This window comes from Balaenoptera musculus, chromosome 16 (genome assembly GCF_009873245.2).
Source record: "Balaenoptera musculus isolate JJ_BM4_2016_0621 chromosome 16, mBalMus1.pri.v3, whole genome shotgun sequence".
Lineage (NCBI taxonomy): Eukaryota > Metazoa > Chordata > Mammalia > Artiodactyla > Balaenopteridae > Balaenoptera > Balaenoptera musculus.
Window position 1 is genome coordinate 83,799,328 of NC_045800.1, and position 23,033 is coordinate 83,822,360.

At 41.6% G+C, this 23,033-nt stretch overlaps 1 protein-coding gene across 7 annotated transcripts in view; it reads right to left on the reverse strand.

Moving 5' to 3' along the window:
* The window catches only part of COG2 (component of oligomeric golgi complex 2), a 41,477-nt gene that overhangs the window by 13,554 nt on the left and 4,890 nt on the right, over positions 1–23,033 (reverse strand). For 3 of the 7 annotated variants that reach the window (XM_036828605.1, XM_036828606.1, XM_036828607.1), the window contains exons 2-10: positions 18,836–18,997; positions 17,318–17,383; positions 15,060–15,140; positions 13,488–13,591; positions 10,741–10,849; positions 9,510–9,689; positions 7,719–7,843; positions 3,986–4,112; positions 530–669 (exon numbers count right to left, since the gene is read on the reverse strand). In XM_036828605.1, coding sequence (XP_036684500.1) covers positions 530–669; positions 3,986–4,112; positions 7,719–7,843; positions 9,510–9,689; positions 10,741–10,849; positions 13,488–13,591; positions 15,060–15,140; positions 17,318–17,383; positions 18,836–18,997 — 1,094 coding nt within the window. The remainder of the gene's footprint in view (positions 1–529; positions 670–3,985; positions 4,113–7,718; positions 7,844–9,509; positions 9,690–10,740; positions 10,850–13,487; positions 13,592–15,059; positions 15,141–17,317; positions 17,384–18,835; positions 18,998–23,033) is intronic. The other 4 variants (XM_036828608.1, XM_036828610.1, XM_036828609.1 and 1 more) reach the window with 4 other exon arrangements.

Genomic DNA, 23,033 nt, shown 5'->3' on the forward strand with positions numbered 1-23,033 from the left:
GTCACCAAGTATTATAAAGGAATCCAAAACAATAAATAGAATTCTTATCAACTGATAAGATTGAATCAGCTACAAAGACTACTTTAAGAAAGAATACTTCTCCCGACTCCCTCTGAGGATAGAAAATGTTCCAAATGAGCAAAACAACAAATGCAGGGTAGGTCTGCTATCTGAAGCAGGAGATGAGAGAGGAAAACGGAGAGAAAGAGCTGCTAGGTGACCTGCTCTTTCTGTCTCTTCACGACGAACGAGGACGTAGCACGTGGGAACGAAGCCGGGCCTGGTCTAGCTCACTCTGAGTCTTGTGTTCTCAGCTCTCTAATGACCAAAGAGTAAAACTTATCTTTTTGTCATACAAGCCGGAACTTTGGCAATCATGGTACTTCCTGTGCATTTCCACTCTAAATTCTGTTTCCCAAAGAACAGTATGATGATCATCAAGAAGGGGCTGTTAGCTGGAGCCAACATCCTTAACTGGTGTTCAAATTCTATTTTAGAAGGGTGGAGGTGGGGGGGATAAATTACTGACCTTATTTGAAAATACACAGGCAAGTTCCACTTATTATTGAAGCTGTGATAGGCGGGATGGGCTCTTAATCTTTTTACACTGGCCTGTGATCCACATTGCCGTTCAAATGTTCTTACAAAATCCATACTTATGGTATATTTCTAAAATAAGAACAAACAAGTGGCATTTTCATTTTAAGTGAACTAACCAGAACTGAGATCATATAGTGAAAACTGTAATCAAGATAAAGATCAACACACAGAATCATAGTTTCTAGATCTGATAAGGACCTTAGGGGATCTTCCAAGGTCCCCGCTTAAAGATCAAGTAATGCCCAAAGAGGTTCTGTGACGTGCTCAAGGTCTTAGGTGGCAAGACCATCAGGAGACCCAGGCATCCAAAGTCCAGTGGTCTTTAAGCGACAGCTCTCCCCCATCTTCTAGGGCACCCCTAACCCAGTCCATTGGAATCCCAAGAGATTGCAGATTAAGTGGTATAATTTTCATTGCCTCTCCAGAAGAGGAAGAAGTAGAAAATTTTAAAAAGGAAAGAAAGACTCAAACCATGTGAGTAATTACATCCTTTTTATAGATGCTACAGCATGAAGACTGACAGGAGGAATCGAACAGCAGCGTTAAGAGCAGAAGCTAACACTTACTTAATATCTATCACCCTCACACAGTGCTTAAAACTGTATTACTTACTTTAACCCAGAAAACTGCCCTACCCAGTAACTACTTTTATATCATCTCCCATTTTATAAATGATGCTTCCGCTTCTGCTTAGGCTCAGAGAGAATTTACCCAGAAACAAAGCAAGGAAACAGGGGAAACAGAACCCTCGCCAGTCAGCAGTGCAAAACTGCAGCTGCACATTCCTTTGGCGAGGGCTCTATTCCCCAGTCCCCAGGCTCTGGGGAGGACGCTGCAGGGCTTCCCACGTACTTCTCATTAAGAGGGACTCTGTTCTGGGTCACCAAACCAATCACCTGAATATGACGATGCCTGTGCTTCCGTGGGAATTTTAGTGCAGTAACATGACCACAGGTGTTCCATTTCCTTCAACTGGTTTTGAGCTACGCTTACTGAATCCCCTGAGTGTGGTCTACACGTGTGGAGTTGAGACAAAGAAAGGTATTACTCATCCCTTTTGGGATAAAACTATACCCCTGCACATAATGGGTGTTAAAAAAATACAAAAATATTTTTCTCTTCACCAAAGCATGTCCCATTAAAACTGAAAGCTGAAAGCATTTCTTGCAAGAAATGTTTGTACCCACAAACATTAAGTATTGGTTTAGAATTCTAAAGTTGACATTCTATCAGAAAGCTTCATCTCTGAGCCGAAAAATCTCCTGAGCCTAACACAATCAATATGATTCTCTAAAGAGGAATGTAAAGGGTCTTAAACTGCTAATGCTTAAGACCTCATATTGTTCAACATACTGTAACATGGCCCAAGAGAACAGATCAGTGGTATTTCTGGGATAATAAAGCTCCCAATTTGTTGTCTTACCTGTTTTGAAGTCTACCAGGCCCCAGGCTCACCACACTCACCTTGTGCCTCTCTACACTTTAAAAATTAATAAGCAATTTGACCAAGCAGAATTAGAAAAAGAAGCAAATAGAACTTCTAGAAACGAAAATAAGGGTAAATTGGAAACAGGTGAAAAGGAGTTTAGACACATCTAAAGAAGGAATCAGTGAACTAGAAGAAAAGTCCCAAGAAATTCTCCAGAATGAGCACAAAGAGACAAAAAATTAAAAAGTGAATTCAGGAAACACAAAGGATAAAGTGAGGAAGTCTAATCAAAAGTTCTAGAAGAAAGTAATAGAGGAATGAGAGAGAAGCACAACTGAAGAGTTAATGAATAAAAATGATACAGAGCTGATTAAAAAAACACCAATCCTCAGATTCAGGAAGCCCAACAAATCCTAAATACAATAAATAAAAAGAAGCCCACACTAGATTATCATAATGAAACAGCATACTAAAGTCACAGAGAAGATTTGGGAAAGAAGGCATAATTATAACTACAAAGAAACAACAATAACTATTTTGATAACGGAAGTCAAGAGACAATGTTCAAAGTGCAGAGAATTCTACTTCCATCAAATCTACCTTTCAAACACAAAAGGTATAAAGTTATTGTCAGACATACAACCTGAGGGTTTATCATAAAAAAGTGAAATTTATTATCAACAGGCCCTGCTAAAAGACGAATTTCAGGAGGAAGGAAAATGATCCAAGAAAAAAGGTCTAACATCCAAGAAGGAACAGTAAGCAAAGGAAATGATAAACATGTGGAATAATTCTGAGAGGAGAATGATGACCATGTAAAACAATAAAAATAACGCCCAATTTGGGGGATAAAAAAAATTAAAATAGAAATAAGACCCTGGAAACAGTAATAGATACTATGGAATGGGGTGACTGGCATCAAAGTACTCTAAGATCCCTGTGCTGTTTGGGAGGCTGAAGAACACCAGTGAGCTTTAGATTCTGTTAAGTAACCACTAAGGTTACTTAATACATAAAGAAATAAAGGGTAGAACTGCCAAATTAGTAGAGGGGAAAAAGAGAATAAATGAGGAAAACAAATCCCCAAAAGTCCAAAATACAGAGAAGGTGGAAAAGGAAAGAAAAAAGGAAGGGAGAAAGGAAAAGCAGGAAGAAAAATGGGACAAATAGGAAGAACCAAAGAAACTCCAAATATATCAGTCACTATGATCATTGTAAATTTAACAAATTACCTAATTAAAAGATAAAGATTGTCATGTTGAATAAAACAATCGAAAAACCAAAAATCAAAATCCAGAGCAGGAAGAAGAGGAGAGGCACCGAGGGGCTAAGCAACACAGGCACTGAACAGGAGAGCTGGGCACGGACTCAGGCCACCTGGCCGAGAGCCTTTATTCTTCTCCAGGACACTACGTACTATCTTTAGAAATGGTACAACGGAAAATTAACATATGAGTCTACTCCTGAAATATCAACCATGAAGTCTTTTAAATGATAACATGATTTTTTTTTTTAAAAATGAAAATATCGAGGCCTCCTAATCTTTCAAATTATAGAGGACACTTACATATTGCATGTTAAAATCCAATCCAATACTACGTTTTCCTTCAAAACGATACAGTAGAGATCTACAAACTTAATTTTTCATGGAAAACAACTGCAAACAGCCTTGTTTTTAATGGTCCTTAGGATCTTTTTTAAAATCAGAATATTCAGATCCAGTCATAACTGCATCTAGATTGAATTTTACTTTACATTCTAAAAAATATTCTTAGTCCTCGAACAGAGACTATGACTTGAATAAAACAGTGCGTGTTTTAAGGTAAATGCTTGCTACGTAACTCAGACTGTGATTTTTCCTAAAACCACAGAACTAAGACTGTGCAGAAAAGATATGATTATCCTAAAGTCTCAGGTTAACATCTTCAAGAATCAAGACGATGGAGGAAAAGGTACCTGGTGAAAGGCATCGGGATTCCCAGGATTAAAAAGTGAGGGCAATTTTTCTTCTAATCCTCGTACTATTTCTGGCCAGACAGAATTCACCAAAAAATCATATCCGGGAACAGTACTGCCTTTTTCACTGTAAGATAAGAGGAAAATTTCAGTCAAATACACCAGAATCTTCTACTTCCAAAAAGCAAAATTCCACTGTGGTGTTTTTATTAAAATAAAAGTTCCTCAGCCTAAAATTTATTTCAACCTTTTTAAAAAAACGGTATTTGTCAATTAGTTTGTTCTTAGACCCAAACTTCTATTTCACTCCTTGACCTCATTCTCACCTTGAACCTGACACATCCTCTGTGTCCTGACTCCTACATCTATCTATCAAGTAGTAAGCAAGCTAGGGTCAAGGATGATGGAAAACTACACCGACTTCACTTGGCACAATTTTCTCCCCTAAAATGGGCTACCATGTTTATACTCTGTCTTGAAAAGGAAACAGTTTAATACCACAGGAAAAGCAGTCTTTGCGGGACTTCCCTGGTGGCGCAGTGGTTAAGAATCCGCCTGCCAATGCAGGGGACATGGGTTTGAGCCCTGGTCCAGGAAGATCCCACATGCCGTGGAGCAACTAAGCCCGTGCACCACAACTACTGAGCCTGCGCTCTACAGCCCACGAGCCGCAACTACTGAAGCCTGCGTGCCACAACTACTGAAGCCCGTGCACCTAGAGCCCATGCTCTGCAACAAGAGAAGCCACCACAATGAGAAGCCCGCACACCGCAACGAAGAGTAGCCCCCGCTCGCCGCAACTAGAGAAAGCCCGCGCGCAGCAACAAAGAGCCAACGCAGCCAAAAATAAATAAATTTATTTTTTAAAAAAAAGAAGAATTATGTTACATCTACTCTGCCTGTGCTCTGTAAATGGAACAATAAAGCCTACAGGACAGCACATATATTTAAAGAAAAAAAGAAAAGTAGTCTTGTAGTCAACCTTAACACCACTCAACTCTAAAGCACTATAAATCACGCTAATTGCCCAATTACTAACAACTTTCTGATTCAGCGATCCCTAAGATTACCCTCAGTTCTAAAGTTCTATGACTATTTTACGTAAAATCTCGATCACAAATCTTAATACAAAAACCTGGTAACAGTCATGTTTTTTGTGTGTGTATGCTTTATTCTGCATTTTTAGCCAAAAGGCTGGACTCTGGGTTTCTAATTCACTAACTTAGATAAGAGACAACACTGAGATAAAAGCATGCACTCGGGAGCCAGAGCACCTAAGTTCAAATCTTGGGTCATTTAACTTCTCTGTGTTTTGGTTTCTTCATCTTCAAAACAGGGATGATAATGATACCTACCTCACAGGGTCATTATATGGATTAATATCTGTAAAGCATTTAGGATGGTGCCTAGCATACAATACGTGCTATGTTAATAGTGCTTAAATACACAAGTACATAAACAAAAAAGGCAGGTTCCTTAAGTTTCTCTTGAACTTAAAGACCTGTAAGTAGCTTTAAGCAACACCATCTCACTGATCGACCCACTTTGACTGCTGCGTTACTAATATGCTCTATGTTAAGATAACTGTCTTTAAAATTGATCATCGATTCAATATACGGTCTTATTTTAGCAAAACGGGGAGTCGTGTAGCTAAGTGGTGATAACAAATTGGCATTTAACATTCTGATAAGTATTAAAAATAAACAGTAAAAAGTTTTCATAATTTTCCTGCTTAGCAAAAACCATCAAGACAAATGGCTTATTCAGCTTTACTGTTCAGAAAGAGCTATCAGATAATCTCATTCTACAATAGGTAGGAATTGATGAGAAATTACTGGCGGGATTGGAGGAGGGTCCAGGAGGGAAAGAAGATGCCTGTGTCCCACATACCCAATTCCAAGGATCATATCATATACTTTTAATCATAATAAGAACTAGCTCTATTAAGGTATTGGAAGAAAGAAAGAACAGAATTGAAGATTTTAAAATACAAATGCACATAATCTGAACAACACTGAAGGACAAGATCAGCTCATTCCCAAAGTAAATGTCTAATTAAAGCCCCAAAGAGAAAATTTAAATCTGTGAGATCAGCAATTAGAAAAGCTAATCCACATTTTTCGGAAGATAAATCTTGAACGTCGCTGGTGTCCCCAGTTATAAAGGGCACCCGAAGGCAGAAGCTGAGCAAGGGAAGGTCAGGGGTGGCAGGATGATGGGGCCTCAAGCGAATGCAGATGGCCCACCACGGTACAGTTTAGATTCCTCAAATTTCTGAGGTTTCTACATGAATTCTGCCACACTGAACACCACGGAAAAGAGCATGTGAGGCTTTGTAACTTGACATTTCAGGACCAAGACTAGGCTCGTCAAATCCAATGACTGGCTGTTTCATAGCTGTGGCTTCTTTAATTTTACCCCACGGCTTCTATTAAATTCTTACCCCAAATCCAAATCCAACTAAATCTTCATGATTACTAAACAAAAGTGGCAAAACAAGGCTTCATCTGAAATCGTGTAGTGGAAATAGGGTACTTCACAAGTCAAGCAGCGTATTTGTTCCCCAGATTTTTTTTCTTTTCAAAGAACAAAAACTCAAGACCAAATATAATGTTTACTCCATGAAGACAGGGACCTCATTTGCCTTTCTAATGCTGTAAATAGGTTAAGTCTTTCATCCTGCAAACACTGGGTAGTTACTGTCTTCAAGACACCGTGCCAGGAGGGAGGTGTGGGCCGTGCAGGAGGGGAGCATGCTGTTGAGATGGAAAAAGTGAGAGCAACATGCACTGGTCTGCAGGGAACAGGGTTAAAGGTAGACATGACATCAGGATAAAAGATGTTCTCTTGAAGGAAGTGGCATCTGAGCTGGGGCTTCACGTGCAGTGACCAGGTCTACAAAAAGAGGGAACGGGAAAGGCGGAGGGGACTCTGGGGGAAAACACAGAGCCGCCCAGCGTGTGCTGGGGTGGGCAAGTGTGGCTGTGTGCTGGAGAACGGCGGGGCGAGGGTCCCACAGAGCAGAGTGCCCCACCTGAGGACCACCGGGGCCAGAGCACAAAGGGCCTTGTGTGTTGATCAAGAAGCCTACATTTTCCGCAATGAGCAATGAGAAGCCACTAAAGACTTAGGAAGAAGGCAGGCCATGAATCTCAGAACTGTGGGTAAGTGTGCTAGCAGAGGGGCAGACTGAGACGCGAGAGCAGGTGGGGAAACCCCGTTACTGTGGACAGAAAAGTGACAAAGGCCTGGACCAGGACAGTGGCAATGGTGGAAGGCAGTGGGGTAGTTACAAAACAGAACTGAAAACCAGGGAAATCAGACAGAAGGAGAGAAAACTGAAGATGACTTTAACCACAATTAACATCTTATAAAACTTGTGGAATTAAACTGAATTGATATTTATTAACAGATTATGACATCAGAATAATGGAAGGAAACCAACTTTTCTTTCCAACCTAGTTGAGGGAAACGACAGTGTAGGCAAGGGCAAAGCATGGGCTGTGGATGCAGAGAGAGACACACCCTTCACCTCAGCTCCACCCACTCCAGTTCCCTTGTCTGCCAGACGAGGCTAACGGCCCCTGCCCGGCTCAGAGCACCGTGCTAGCCGTCAAACAGGAAAGGGCATCCGACCCCGGTCCGCACGAGACGGCAATAATCAGCAGGGCACGAGCGGTCCCCAGGCGCGGCCCCCGGCCGAGGGAGCTCTGAGAGCAGCCGCTTCAACTACCTTGAGGTGGCTCCTCCGGTGACCTCGCGAAGGAGGCGGCAGTGGCGGGGAACAAACTCCAGCAGCTTACTGTACATCAGCTGAAGATCGCTCGGACGAGCGTCGGCAATCTGCTCTACAATCACCTAGTAAAAGGAGCACCATTTTTAAAAAAGACAAGTATGAATTACGTATCACAGGGAAAAGAACAAAGAAAACCTTCCAAGCGTGCTTCCTCTCGCCCCCCTCCTCCCCAGCTGACAGGTTTTCTAACGGTAATAGCCGCACTCAGAGCTAGGTCCAGGATTCGGGGGCATAGCTCTGACCTGGGGGAGACACAGGCTGGGTGACAGAGACTGGCCTGAAGCTGAAAAGCCAGACACATTCGTCTGCTTCCCTCCTGAGCTTGAAAATGAAATAAAACGATGATTTCCCATGACAACAGCTCCTTGCTGTCTTGACCTTGGCCTTTTCTTCTAAATACCATCATTCAGATTAGGGGAAGGTTTGAGACAGAGAAAGATGGAAGGAAGTATATTTTATTTTACTTTATTATTATTTTATCTTTTGTGTTAAGGCTGAGAATCAAGAGGCGAATGACAAGATAAGCATACGAATTTAAATAAAATTAAAATGTGGCCATGGTTTATTTAATATGCCACTGAAACATCCAATGTTTCTTTAATTTAGCACATTAGGTTCAGTTCAATGAAAAACAAAGGCATAAATTAGTAACCATTTTCACTTAGTGATAAAGAAACAGTGTAGGTAATTTGTCTTTTTCACTCCTATATAGACAGCTTTGAAATACAACAGCATACAAACAGAGGGAGTTGACAGATCATTTATTTTTAGTAATCCTAATGAAAGCTGACCGGAATATTGAAATTAATCCTTAAGTTGCATTTTTATCAATGAGATGCAATTTTCCCCATTTATAAATGGGAGACTTTCACCCCAAAGCCACGGTGAGTAGGGCTTTGTACTTACTGGACAGAAAGGGCGTCCACACTGATGTGGCACTAAAAAAAGTCTGCAAACACTGAGGACGGGCCTGTGACTTCCATCAGTTTGAACCAGACGAAGCTGCCATTTTTGTGTGTCAGAAAATGTTGAGTATTGGCAACTTCATATGGTACAATCTGTAATATATTCTGGCTGCTCAAAGGCAGAACATGCTTACTTCCCAAATTTTAACTGTATCCTCGTAGGTGAAGGATACTGGATAGCCAAGTTCTGGATTTAAGGTATTACACTGCTAATTTGCCTATGAAAGCCCTTCATCTGTGAATATTCCCTCCCTCCCACCTTCCTGGCCCACACACTCCTCAGCATGTCTGTGAAGACAGCCCTCCACGCAGACCTTCCACGCTCAGGGCTCTCGGCACGCTGTCCCACCACCAGGCACTTGAGCTGCGGTGCTGGCATCTGCTCTACTTGTTCCATTCTACCCACTAGACCAGCAGTTAGAGATTCGTTTTAAAAACTTTATTGACAAATAATTTACATAGCATAAAACTGACCTAAAAATGTTCTGATACACACCTTCTCCCTAGGCAGGACCCGCCCTCCCCACTAAATTAAGATGATCCCTGGGCTACGGCATCACTAGAAAATACGAGAGAGGGTGCCTGACTCCTGCATGCTGGTTGTAACCACCAGGGACCAAGCTTTTGTTACAGCTGATGCTGCAGTAACTACGAGAGTCTTAACAGATGGACCTGTGACCCACGCTCGCGCCCAGTGAAGCATGCAGCACACAGCCGGTGCCCTTTGAGCGCCTGCTGCACGAAGGCCTGGGGGGGCACAAACCTCATCCATGTACGGTTTCACGAGGACCTGACCAACCAATGCCTCCGCGTCCCGTGCCTTGTCAATCGTGGCGTAAGTCCGTAAGCAGTGCCGGATTACATCGACACTGGAAGTCCGAAGACCTTCCAACAGGAGGCCTTCCAGTGACTGCTGTAACATGGCTGTAATGCCAGCTATACGCTGCAAGAAAAACAGGTAAGAAAGCAGCTGGAACAACTGCTAAAGACTCAAATATATACATAACAAATCTCTGGCGGCACTAGAAGAGAGTATATGTAAAATTAAAATATTTACATTTTCTGGAGCGTAACAATGAATCTCTCCTCCTCCCCACATCTCTTTATAAGTAAATCTTTGCTATATCAAAGGAGGATTTAGACAGAATTGCAGAATGAGAAAAAAAGTTATTTTCCTCTTAAGCTACAGAGTAAATCTGACAAACATCATGAATCTAAAGCCCAGTCGAGAGTTTTGGATAAATTAACTCTGACTACATCATACAGTGTGTCAAGTTACATGAAATTTAGAATTAATTTTACCCTTATAATTCAGAGAACATGTCTGTGTCTTTACACAAAATCTACAATGTGTGACACTTAGGGGGCAGGGGTCCAAAAAACAAAAACTGAAGGAAAAAATTCAAAGCTAGTTTCAAAATCCTGCAGATCAACAATTATCAGAGGCATTACAGGCATACCTTGGAGATACCGCGAGTGTGGTTCCAGACCACCACAATAAATCGAGCAGTATCACGATAAAGCGGGTCACTGGGATTTCTTGGTCTCTCAGTGCACGTAAAAGAAATGTTTACACTATACTGCAGTATATTAAGTCTGCAATAGCATTATGTCTAAAAAAACAAGGTATATACCTTAATTACCTCAATTAAAAAATACTTTATTGCTAAAAGATGCTAATCATTATCTGAGCCTTCAGTGAGGTATAATCGTTTTGCTGGTGGAGGGTTTGAAACACTGTGAAAATTACCAGAATGCGATACAGAGACATGAAGTGAGCAAATGCTGTTGGAATGGCCCTGGTAGGCTGATAGACTTGCCTGATGCAGAGTTGCCATAAACCTTCAATTTGTAAAAAAAAAAAAAAAATACCATATCTGTGAAGCGCAATGAAGTGAAGGGCAATAACATGAGGTATGCCTGTATCAGGTAAAACCAAAATTATTTAGCAAATTCCTAAATACCAAAGTGTGAAAATCTAAAACAACACTTACTGGTCTTATTTTGTCCAAAAGAGGCATGCCTTTGCTTTGAACAGCATGAAACTGTAACTGGTTAAACTCTGTGGCAATTCTCTCCAACATCTGTCCAGTCAAAAGTGGGCTAGTAGAGACAACGAGAGAAATTTAACTCCTAAAGGTTTTAAATTTCCGAGAGAACACATCACATGATTAGCAATGGTGACGCTTTAGCACCCACTGCGTTTTTCCCCAGCCCCCGTTACAGGCAGAAGCTAAAGCATCCTTCACGCCATCAACTTTCACAAGTCACACGCACAGCACGTTCTAGGACAGTGGGCAACTACTTCAGTGTAAGCCACTGACCCTGCCTGGCCTCAGCCACAGGGTCCAGGCAAGAAGCAGGAGCTGGACCAGGCCAGTGTGGGTGCGACGGGTGTTTCCACCTCCTCCCCCAGGCTCTCCCATCCGTGGCCTTCTTCGTCTTTAACCTCCCTTCCCTCTCTTGCCCTATCCTATTATTTACACCTGAATGCCCTTCTACTACTCTGTCTCATTGTCTCTTCCTCTAAAATACCTCCAGTACTTCTAAAATACCAAATACTGCTGCCTCCTTAATAAAATAAAAGCGGTCCTCCAGCGGCAATACATCAAATAAGTCAGAAGAGCTTACATTATCGTTTAGCAAAGAGCTGAAAGAGCGGTCAATCTGTATTCTCTGGGTCCTAGTGAAAGGACATTCATTGTGTATCTGCCCCAAAGTGTAATAAATGCACTTTTTTCCTCTAAAGTACACTGCAACAATACCACTCAAAAGGAAGCTAAATAGCAAAAGAAGAAAAATGTAAAGGCACTGAAGCATCTGCTGGGCTTCTCTGAGGCATCCTATATCTAACGGTGACCTATCAGTGAGTGAGGGGAAAAAAATCCACATCACAAGGAAATGAAATGTTATCCATTTCAGGTCTATCCAGTCCTGTATCTGTAGCATTCAAACTAGTTCAGAGGGAGAGCAATTCCCCTGCAAGACCAACCCAAAAGGTTAATCCCTCTTTCCTGAGTAACCTAGTGTGGATCTATTAATTATAAATTATCTAAACGTTTCTTGGACTAAGAAGCATGATATAGTTACCATTCACTTACATTGCCCTGGTTTTCCCTTCTCTACAGCTCAAAGTTGCTGATCTGAATTTTTAAAAAGTACTCAAAGGTGATTCTGAGCAAGAAACAGCGTAATATCTATTACATTAAAGATGGAACATGGAGGGACTTCCCTGGTGGTCCAGCAGTTAAGACTCTCTGCTTCCACTGCAGGGGGCCTCAGTTCGATCCCTGGTTGGGGAACTAAGATACCACATGCTGTGCGGTGCGGCCAAAAAGGAGAAAAAAAAAAAAAAAAGATGGAACATCGCAAAGGAATAGTATCATAGAAAAAGACATCAGTGAGGAAGGGAGTAGGAGTGGACCAAAGTGGAAAGAAAACAGGGAGGCAGGTGTGGTGGATGTCGAGTGAGGACAAGTCGGCAGGAGCTGCCAATGCTGCTGAGGGCAAGAGAGACTCGGAGCAGCTCAAGACAAACAGCTCCACTGGACGGGGCAGAAGGGACGACAGCGGAGACGCTGACCAGCGCGGGTAAGGGTGGGAGCACAAGGGCAGTGGGCTGAAGAGACAAAGACGGCAGGTGCTGACCACCTGTTTGTACATCTTGATTATGAAAGGAAGGAGAGACCCAGGACGGGAGAATCACTTCCTTTTTGGATGCCACATTCCTCAATCTACACAACGAGAGATACGGAGCATACTGCCTTTAAGGTGCTCCCAAATCTAACATTTTGATTCCTACAATGAAGAAATCCAACATGCCTTTATCGTATGGTAAGACTTTGGTATAGGTATATCCAATTCGGCTTTGGCTGGTTTTGCAGCAGATTATCCAATATTACTCAGGGAAACATGTTATGGCTGTCCACGTGACTTTAGGAGAAGCTCTTGTTAGACCCAAATTAGATGTGTGAGGGCCTACTACATGCCAGGTGCGGCTGACGGGCTGACTGTCAGCCAACCCTGCCAGTGGAGTTACTATTAGCCTTACACTGCCCATGACACAGGGAGTTGAGGTTCCATGACTCAGGCTGCCCAATGGTAGATGCAGCACAAACCTGTGCTCCTCCCACGGCACCATGGTGCTGGTATGATCTACTCATTTTCTGAGCCACTCATCTACCTGGCTGATTTAAAATTCACACTAGGAAGGTAACAAGACGGTCACAGTGTAACAAAGGAAATGGCCATTTTTTTCTAATTTCACAAGCTTTCTTTCCCCTGTTTATAAATTTTAACTAAATGTGTCCTATACTGTTTCTTAATGATGTAATGCTCGTGCAAGATACATGAATGGCGATACTCTGGGCATGTCTACATAAATTTAAGAAAGATGAAAGCTATTCCATATTTGACCTGGAAGATCAAAGGATTTTGCCAGTGCTTACATAAGGCAATTCCAAAGATAAAAAAACTTCCACTGAAAGTACACTCCTCTGACTCCCTGTAAGGTGATGTGTTGGAACAGCGGTCCATCACCACAAAGGTTTTAGAAGGATGTATTATAAACTTTACCATCTCATGCCCTCCACTTTTCATAAGCTACGTTCAAAAACACTGAGCCACAGACTTGGCTTTTCTTCTTTTTCAGAAATGAGTTTTAACTAAAAAAAAAAAAAAAAAAAAAAGTAGCCTGGGTGTGAAGTATTAATTTATGTGATATTTAGTAAAAAGTACTTACCTGCTTGCTTCTAGTGCAGATGTTTCTTTAGAATGTTGAGAATTTAAGATTTTTTCAATTTTCTCCACTGATCGAATAACCTGTATAAGCCTCAACACACATATCTATAAAAATAAAAATGAAGCCAAAAAAAAGTTATCATGATGTTTAATCTTAATTATCTTACTTCCCCATTCTAAATGCAGGGAAATACAAAGCCAAAAGTCAACTTGAAGTATGTAGAGCACTCTACATTTTGAATACTTCCACGTAACACTGAATTCCCAAGAATGCAAATCTTAATTTTAGCTGCCTAGAAGAAGCATATTTCAATATTCTATTACAAGTTTATAGTTAAAAAAAGAAAAAAACTAGACTTTTTTTGTTTTCTCATTTCCTGCACTTTTATTCCTTCTTTCTTTTCCCCATCTTAAACGAACCCCTGTATGGGCACTACATTTATTTTCTTATGACCCTTTTTTCATGTTTTAATTTTAGTTTCTGATCATCTTTATCCTCTCTATTTACATGTATACGACACAATTATATGCCTAAGCATCAATTCATTAAAGATATTATTACACAATAAATATTATCAAAGAGGTTGAGGAACATTATAAAAACTCTCATCCTTAAAAGAACAAAAAGAAAGTCATTCATTAAACAAACAGTTACTAGAACCTACTGTACAGCACAGGGAACTCTACTCAATGCTCTGTGGTGACCTAAATGGGAAGGAAATCGAAAAAAGAGTGGATATATGTATAACTGACTCACTCTGCTGTACAGCAGAAACTAACACTACACTGTAAAGCAACTATACTCCAATAAAAATTAATTAAAAAAAAAAAGACAAAAAAAAAAAAAACCAAATAGTTACTGAGCACCTATTGTGCACCAGACATTCTTCTAGACAGTGAGGACATGAGTGAATAAAACAGGCAAAAATTCCCTGCTCTCACAAAGCTTACAATCTTTTCTAGAAAGGCACTGCATTCTTGAAATCTTTGGACGAAAGCTGATATTTAAAGGAGAATTAAACAGAAGGTTTCTAAAATAGGCTTCTCTCCCTTGAGATTTTGAAAAATACGCTAATAAATTTAGAAAACACTGACAGAGCACCAGGCTAGAATCAGAAGTCTCAAATTCTAATCCTAACTCTGCCATTACATCTTTAAAGTCAGATAATAAAATTAAAACACAGGACCAGTAAAATGTAAAAGTAGAGACATGAGGGAAGGGCTGCTAGCTGGCATGCAGCATAAGAAATCTACAGTTTTCTTTAAAAATTTTAATGCCACCATGAATAAATTAACACGCAAGAAGAATATGCAATTTTCTTTGTCTTTTTCTTCTGTTAGTTACTTTAGCATACCCCTCTTATTAGCAGGACCCTCATCAGCCCAGGAGTGAGAAGACCTGGGCTCCAGCCCCGGCTCGACCCCTCGCGAACCCTGCTGAACACTGACGCCTACAAATAAGGAGACACCCCACACTTCCTCTCTGCAGAGGTACCAAGAGAAATAAATCAGACCACATGCGCGGAAGTGCCGTTAACTCCAAGGTGCTACCATGAACCCATGTGCAACCTACCTTTTTTTTCCTAATGTCCTCTTGTTTAGACATTCGTTCATCTACTGCCCGAATTCCTTCACTGACAGATGACCTAAGACTCTTTAAAAGAATAAAGAAAACGTACAGCAGAAACTGTTTTGTGACATTACGAAACTTACACATTTAATTAAATTCCACAGAACTTAATTATCTTCGGGCCGGTATTATGCAGATATTGACAAAAATACATAATATCAGACACAACTGCTGTCGAGGGTACTCATGATTTGGGGGCAAAATGACATATAAAGCCAAGGTTACAGAGGATTAACAGCCAAAAGCATAATAATACACGTACAATCAATGTCGTTCAAGAAATCATCTGAATCAAAGGATAGGAGAGTTTGGCACAGGGGATGGGACTTGAGTCTGACCCTGAGAACCTGTGAAAGCTGACGATGGTGGAGAGGAGGTTATCAGAAGACAAAGGTGGGAAGATACAACTGGCGCACACTCAGGGTGGGTGAGGCATGCACCCGGCCGCACTGCAGGCTTCATTTTGCAGAGAAGTAGAAATAAACAGGGAGGGGCTGATTTGGGAGGACTTTAGATTCTACACATTTTAGGGAACTAGAGAATCCCGAAGCACGGATATTTCCTGATGAAATGCTGTTTGGGGGATGGTAGGAATCAAGAAGTAAGGAACAGAATGGCCAGGAAAAGGCAGAGGTCATAGGTGGAGAAACATGTCCAGAAGCTAATAAATTAAGCCAAGTATGAAGAACTGAGGCCAAAATGAAGGTAATGGAAATGATCAGAATAAACTAGATAAATCACAAAAATTTTATAGAAAGGTGAATTCATTCATTCAATAAACATTATGAAATGTCTATTAAATGTCAGCTACTGTGGTAGCCAGTGAGGCTACAATGATGAATTACACAGAAACAGTCTTATCCCTCAGTGACCTTAGAATCTCAGAGTAGCGTCGTGAGTTGAGATCAAAAAGGCAGGTGAGGTCTGTGGCTGGTGAGGAGAAAGGTGGCTACAAAGACAGCTGCAGAATAAGGGAGGGGACGTGGTACTGGCAGGTGGCAGGGCAGGACTCGAGCCCGGAGGCGTGAGAGCAGCCCAGGAAGGTCAGCAGAGCGGAGAGAGCGCAGAGAGAAGAGTGGGAGGTTAGGACAGGCTGAGGCTCAGGAGACGTCAGCCACACGGCTGCGAGGTGAGGGGAGCACCGAGAGGGAGGCAGGAGGGCCACGCAGAAGCTGCTGTGCAGCCCAGCGGCGGACCCCAAAACCCCTTTCCTTCCGTTCCAAGGAAAAGCACTGTAATGAGCTTTTGTAAAATTCAAAGACATACACTTTCAAACATATCTGCTAGTTCAAGGTACAGCTCAAGACTTATCTCTTTTATGAAGTCTTTCCCGCCGACCCCTCCTCGGGACTTCTCAGCCCTGACACTCCCATTATCCTGCATTTCCTTCAGTTCTATCCAGGCAGGGCCTCTTTACCTACGTTACCTACTGAGAGCCTCGCCTGTGCCAGGCGCTGTCTCGGGGGCAAGGTGCATGAGGCCACTTGGTCCGGCGTGGTCCAGTGGTGATACACACAGGAAGTGATGGTGCAGTGCATCACAACTAAGGGACAATGGAGGTCGGGGTGCCTAGCGCAGACGAGTGGGTGAGGGGAGGACAGGCCACACGGTCTCCTGTCAGAGGTGATGCCAAAACTCCCCTTCCACCGTTCATCCAGATGGGGTCCCTGTCCTCAGGGCTTACAGGCAGAGTCCCATTCCCACGGGAGAGAGTTTCTCCCAGAAACTAGGCGTTACATGATATTTATATTATCCTTCAGTTACATACAGGGGTTAAACAGCTTTTGTAGACTGGTCCAGGAACCTAACCACATGTAAAACACTGTCTGAGAAAACACTTGTAAAATTACAAACTTTAAAATATAAGTCAGCCAGTTCTAAGTTGGAGACCACTTACAGATGGGTGAGGTGGTATTAACAAGTTAAATTTTGAAATACCCTTCTTTTTCTCCCTGACATTTAAAGTTGTCTACTATTTGACGATCTGTCGTCTTCAAACCAAACACATTTTTTAGGCTGTAATATCACATGCAAAAAGTAGAGAATCATTTTCACCAGTTTCGAAGGTAAGTACTATAATCATGGACCATTAAACCACCACCACAACAACCTAACACATTAAAGAAGTTCTTCTTGGAGAAGGCAAAGAAGCATAACGTGCTTTATATATATAGACTGTTTACCAGCACCTGAGGACTTACCAGCACCTCTTCCCGTAACTGTCCCAAAGGCACAGAAAGCTGGCTGAGGGCTCTGTCCATGCCAACCTAAAGGCAAAATCATGTTGGCACAAGCACGTCAGAGTCAGGAGTGACAGTGAAGCTTGTTTAACGAGCAAAGCAGTACTAGACTTAGGTTATTCTTTCCGTACAATCACATATTGCTAGTAACTAGATACATAACAGAAACGTTATCTTACCACAAATATTGCTCACAGAATGTGAAAAAATCTGTTGATTACATGAAACTATGCAAATAGGGAAACTCATAATAAATCAAAGATTCCTCGTGTACAATTTGCCTTTGGATGAAATTTTAAATGAATTTAAAAAACCTTAACAGGAAAAATAGCTATCTCTGTACTTATGATGTTCAGCCAGCTGATGTGAAAGTCTGATGGGCTTTATCTCTCCTAAGCATTATTATAGCCCATGAGAAAAATCCAAATTAAATAGAATGGAAATAAAAGTTTCAGGGTTTCTAATCCTACTGGAACGTTTATCTTAGTGGTGTACTTCCCAAAAGCAAACATGGCTCGTTATTCTTAACGCTTCCTGAAATTCCCATGGAGATGGCGACTTTCTATACTTCTTTGGACAAACAGATTTTACAACAAAATAAAGTATGAACAAGAAGACTTTTCCAAGTATTAAAACTCGAGCATTTCTGAACAACTTTTCCAAGTAACTGATACGCTTCTCACAAACCATTCCCATGTTTTTATAAAACCAGGCCACCTAAGGATCAATGTCGGCCAACGTTTCCCCAACCCACGTCTGGCTAGCACAGTACCGGAAAGTAAACTAAGCATTTCCTTAAGAACAGTTGGGGGCTTCCCTGGTGGCGCAGTGGTTGAGACTCTGCCTGCCAATGCAGGGGACACGGGTTCGAGCCCTGGTCTGGGAAGATCCCACATGCCGCGGAGCAACTGGCCCCGTGAGCCACAACTACTGAGCCTGCGCGTCTGGAGCCTGTGCTCCACAACAAGAGAGGCCATGATAGTGAGAGGCCCGCGCACCGCGATGAAGAGTGGCCCCCACTCGCCGCAACTGGAGAAAGCCCTCGCACAGGAACGAAGACCCAACACAGCCAAAAATAAACATAATAAATAAATAATAAATAAAAAAATTTAAAAAAAAAAAAAAGAATAGTTGGTATCTGCTCTCGCAAATTAGTCTAAACCAGTGAGATTTCACGGTAATCACTTAGCAACTGCCAAAAACAACCCCTCTTGAGATTGTTATCCTTTACTTTTCACTACTTCTTAATAAGTCATTCAAAAAATAATCAGACTAAACTCAAAACAAAAAATGTGTATCAAGAAAGTTTAGTTCTTTTATTAATAAGATTAGTAATCTCTCCAAGTTTCTGGGGGAAAAATCAACTAAAAGGTTTCTAAAAACACTCAGCACTTTTAAGAATAAACATGAGTGAGAAAGAAAGTGTGTAGTACGTGTGTAAATACACTGACTGGTAGGAACTCCGTGTTTAAAGTTTACCAGGTTCGTTGACAGGTTGACGAAGTCTGCGTAATCCTTGTTGATGAGCTCGACCATGGCCGTTTTAAGCAGCTTATAGTAGAGCTCCAGGTCATCTCTCAGTGCTTCCAGCTGGACCCGCTTCCGACAGTCGGACACAAAGTGATCGACATCGAAGTCTTCCTGAAAATAAAACCAGAAAAAAGAATTACTGCAACGATATCACATTTTACACAAAGAAATAAAAGGAGAGCAAGAATAAGAGAGAAACGCCATTCTACTCATTTGAAAGGCTACACGGCCGCTGGGAAAAAGTCCTTTTAAGTACACATGACATAAAGCTGCTTGGGCGCTATCAAGGTGCCAAGAGGGAGGCCCCTGACCAAGAGCATTCTCTCCTGTTGCCTAAATTCTACAAGGGATTTAATTTTTTTTAATACACACGTTAAACAGGCTCCTCACAAAACAGAAATTGCTCCTTTTCCCTTAGTTTTAAAAGTAACAGATGTTCACTGTGAAACTTTCAACCAACAAAGAAATACAGCCATCCCGCAGCATCCATGGGGGCCTGGTTCCCGGACCCCCTACACCAAAATCTGGGGATGCCCAAGTCCCTCATATAAAATGGCGTAGTATTTGCGTATACTTTAAATCATCTCTACATTACATAATACCTAATAAAATGTAAATGTTATGTAGATAATTGTAAATACAATGTTAATACTATGTAAATAGTTGCCAACGCAGCAAATTCAAGTTTTGCGTTTTGAAACTTTCTGGAATTTTTTTTCCGAATGTATCTGATCCATGGTTGGTCGAATCCACAGATGTGGAACCTGAGGATAAGGAGGGTAGACTATAATGACACAAAAGACAGAGAGTAAAAAAAAAAATCACTCAGTCTTGATGCTCTACAGATAGGCACTATTAACGTTTTTCTCACTATTTAACATCATGATTCACATCCTTCCAGAATTTTTTTGACTTTCTCTTTAAAATATAAATTATTTTTTAAATTGAGATACAATCGACATATAACATTATATGGCTTTCAGGTGCACAACATGATTCCACATTTGTATCTATTATAAAATGATCACTGCAGTAAGTCTAGTTAAAATCCATCACACACGGTTACACATTCCCTTTTCTTGCTATGAGAACTTTTAAGATTACAAAGTGAAAAAAGCTAATCTGGAAAGGGTATATCCTATATGATTCCAACTATATGGCATCCTGGAAAAGGCAAAGCTATGGACGCAGTAAAAAGATGAGTGGTTGCCTGGGGTGAGAGGGAGAAAAGGATGGACAGTCAGAGCACAGAGGAGTTTTAGGGCTATTATATACAATATTGTGATTGTAGATACATGTCCTTATACATTTGTCAAAACTCATAGAATGTACAACACCAGGAATGAATCTTAATGTAAATTATGGACTTTGGGTGATAATAATTGTACCAACTCTCCACTTCCTAGGATTTGTTGTTGTTGCTGCTTATTGTAGTTGTTATTGTTTAATGACTTTTCTAAACACACTGAAAAAGAAAAAAAGATTCACTCCCTTCAGCTTTCAAATACACAACACGGTATTATTCACTACAGTCACCATGCTGTACACCACATGCCCAGGCTTACTTACCTAATTAACTGCAAGTTTGTACCATCTGACCCCCTTCGCCCATTTTGTCCACTCCCCACCGGCTGCCTCTGGTAACCACCCATCTGAACAATACCTGTGGGTCCATTTTTTCTTGCTTTGCTTTTTAGATCCCACACACAAGTGAGATCATGATCACCTTTTCTCTAACTTATGTCACTGAGCACTAATACCCTCAAGGTCCATCCACGTTGCCACCACAGATGGCAAGCTTTCTTTCTTTTTCGTGGCTGAATAACATCCCAGTGTGTGGTGTGTGTATCACCGTTCCTTTATCCATTCATCCATCCACGGACACTTAGGCTGCTTCCACGTCTTGACTATGGCAAATAATACTGCAATGAACACTGGGGACCTACAAGCGTAAACCTCACTGGCCACCAGAGCCAGGCGACCTAGACGTGTCCCCAGGCAGCAGCTGCAAAAATCAGGGCACCAGACCAAGTATACAAGTCCCTTTCCAGGAGATACTGTTGAGCTGGAGCAAGGCAGAGAGAGAGCAAAGACGGCCCCGCCGGCCTCCAAGCCCCCAGACGTGGGTTAAATTAGAAGCCTGCCCCTCAGGCCGATGCTTTAAGATAAACAAGCCTCTTTCACAGAAAGTCTGGGCCCTTTTCAGTCGCTGTGTCTGTGTCAGGCCCTGGGGGGGGGTCAGTTCATGCTGCCCCTTCAAGAACTGTTTCTCAGGTCGCTGTAGCCTCATGGGTCTTCTAGATGCCAGCCCCATCAACTTTCAAAGCTAGATGTTTTGGGGGCTCATCTCCCAGGGGCAGGTCTTGAAAGTAGGGGTGCCGGGGTGGAGTTCACACCCTTCGCTCCTCGGGGAGCAGCCTGGGATGGGAGTTCCCCCCGATTGCGGGTCACCACACTGGGGGAGGGGTGTACGGTGAGACTGTGTCTCAGCCTCTCCTACCCACTTTGATGTGGGTTTTTTCTTGTTTGCCAGATGTGCAGGAGTTGCTCAGCTAGTTTCGGGGGTTTTTCTCAGAGGAAATTGTTCCATAAGTAGCTGTCGATTTCGTGTGTCCATGCGAGGAGGTGAGTTCAGGATCCTCCTACGTCACCATCTTGAACGAAACCCCCGACCTTTTCCTGTGTTCACACACACACACACACAATCTTAATAAACCTTTTCTAAGCTACTTTTCCCCATATAAAAATATAACTTCAACATCTTTTCATAATACATACAAATTTGTACTGACATTTTATAGGGATGTTGAGTATTCCACTGAACAGATGTTCAGAATCGTTCAAAACCGACTTCCAAGTACTGGTCTCACAGGTTCGCTACGCCGTCTCCCTTTATAACATTCTGATGCCCCTGGTAGGCAGACATGCATACAGTCTATTGCACCCATGACTCTGCTACTAGCTGAGCTGCTTAGTCATCAAGAATCAGATGTGATGATTCCCGAGCCTGTCAAGGTCACTTGTACTTATCATCAAAATTACAAAATTTTATTAAACATTATATAAACCAACAAAATGTAAGTGTAAGAAGATAACTGTTTTCATGAAAACTATGATGCTCTGCGAAGACCTGATACTGAGAAATTGATAAGACAATTTTTGCTGAATTATGTATCAGATGACCATGAACCAGGTAGGGTAGCGGCAAGGAGGATCACGCAAATCTTGAAGCATTCCATACCAGACTCTTTGCAGATGCCTTAGGGTTCTCGTCCAACTTAAAGGACAATCTAGAAATTGAATCAGCAGACCAATTTTCAGAGAAAAGAGCTTGGTGCCACACCAATAGAGAATCAATGCACACATGTATGATTGAAAATAAAACGTTAAGTACTCAAGCACCACCCCTTGAGTACTTTTAAAAACTGACTTCCTTAATTAATCACCCAAACACCTGCTCTGATAGTGTCAGATAAGAGGATTTCTTACCAAACTGTAATTTCACCTAGTGAAAACTAGCCACCTCGTGAAAAACCATCTGCTTCTTTACCTAGAGCCAGAGTTAGCCTAGACGTTTTGCTGCTTGAGACGACCTCAGGTAACACCTTACATTCACAGTTACACAGCGATCGCAGCAAGAACGTGTGGGCAGGCCTCAGCCTGACGTCCGGGCCTTGCTATTAACCAGCTGTATGAGTGGGCAGAGCACTCTGCTTGCCTCAGGTACATAATCTTTGAAGGTATGAACTTCAGATGGATGAAGTTCAGCTATGAACTTCATGCCGACATTCTACATCATATAACTCAGCTCTCACAAACAAATTCTATCAGGTAATATTAGTGCTCAACTTGCCATTTATATATTTGTCCTTAGATAAACAAGTGTTGCATTGCACAAGACTAAATTACTTAGAACATCTGTGAATACTGGATTAGGCAGCTTTTGCTATGAAAGCAAACAACCCCAAACTCAGTGGTATGCAGCAACTGCCACATTTCATTTATCAGAAATAGTTTTACTTTATACTGTAGATTTCCTAAACATTTAAAAAAGAAAGAACTTAAAACCCATACATTTACAGTCAATTGATTTTTTACAAGGGTGCCAAGACCATTCAATGGGGACAGAAGAGTCTCTTCAACAACC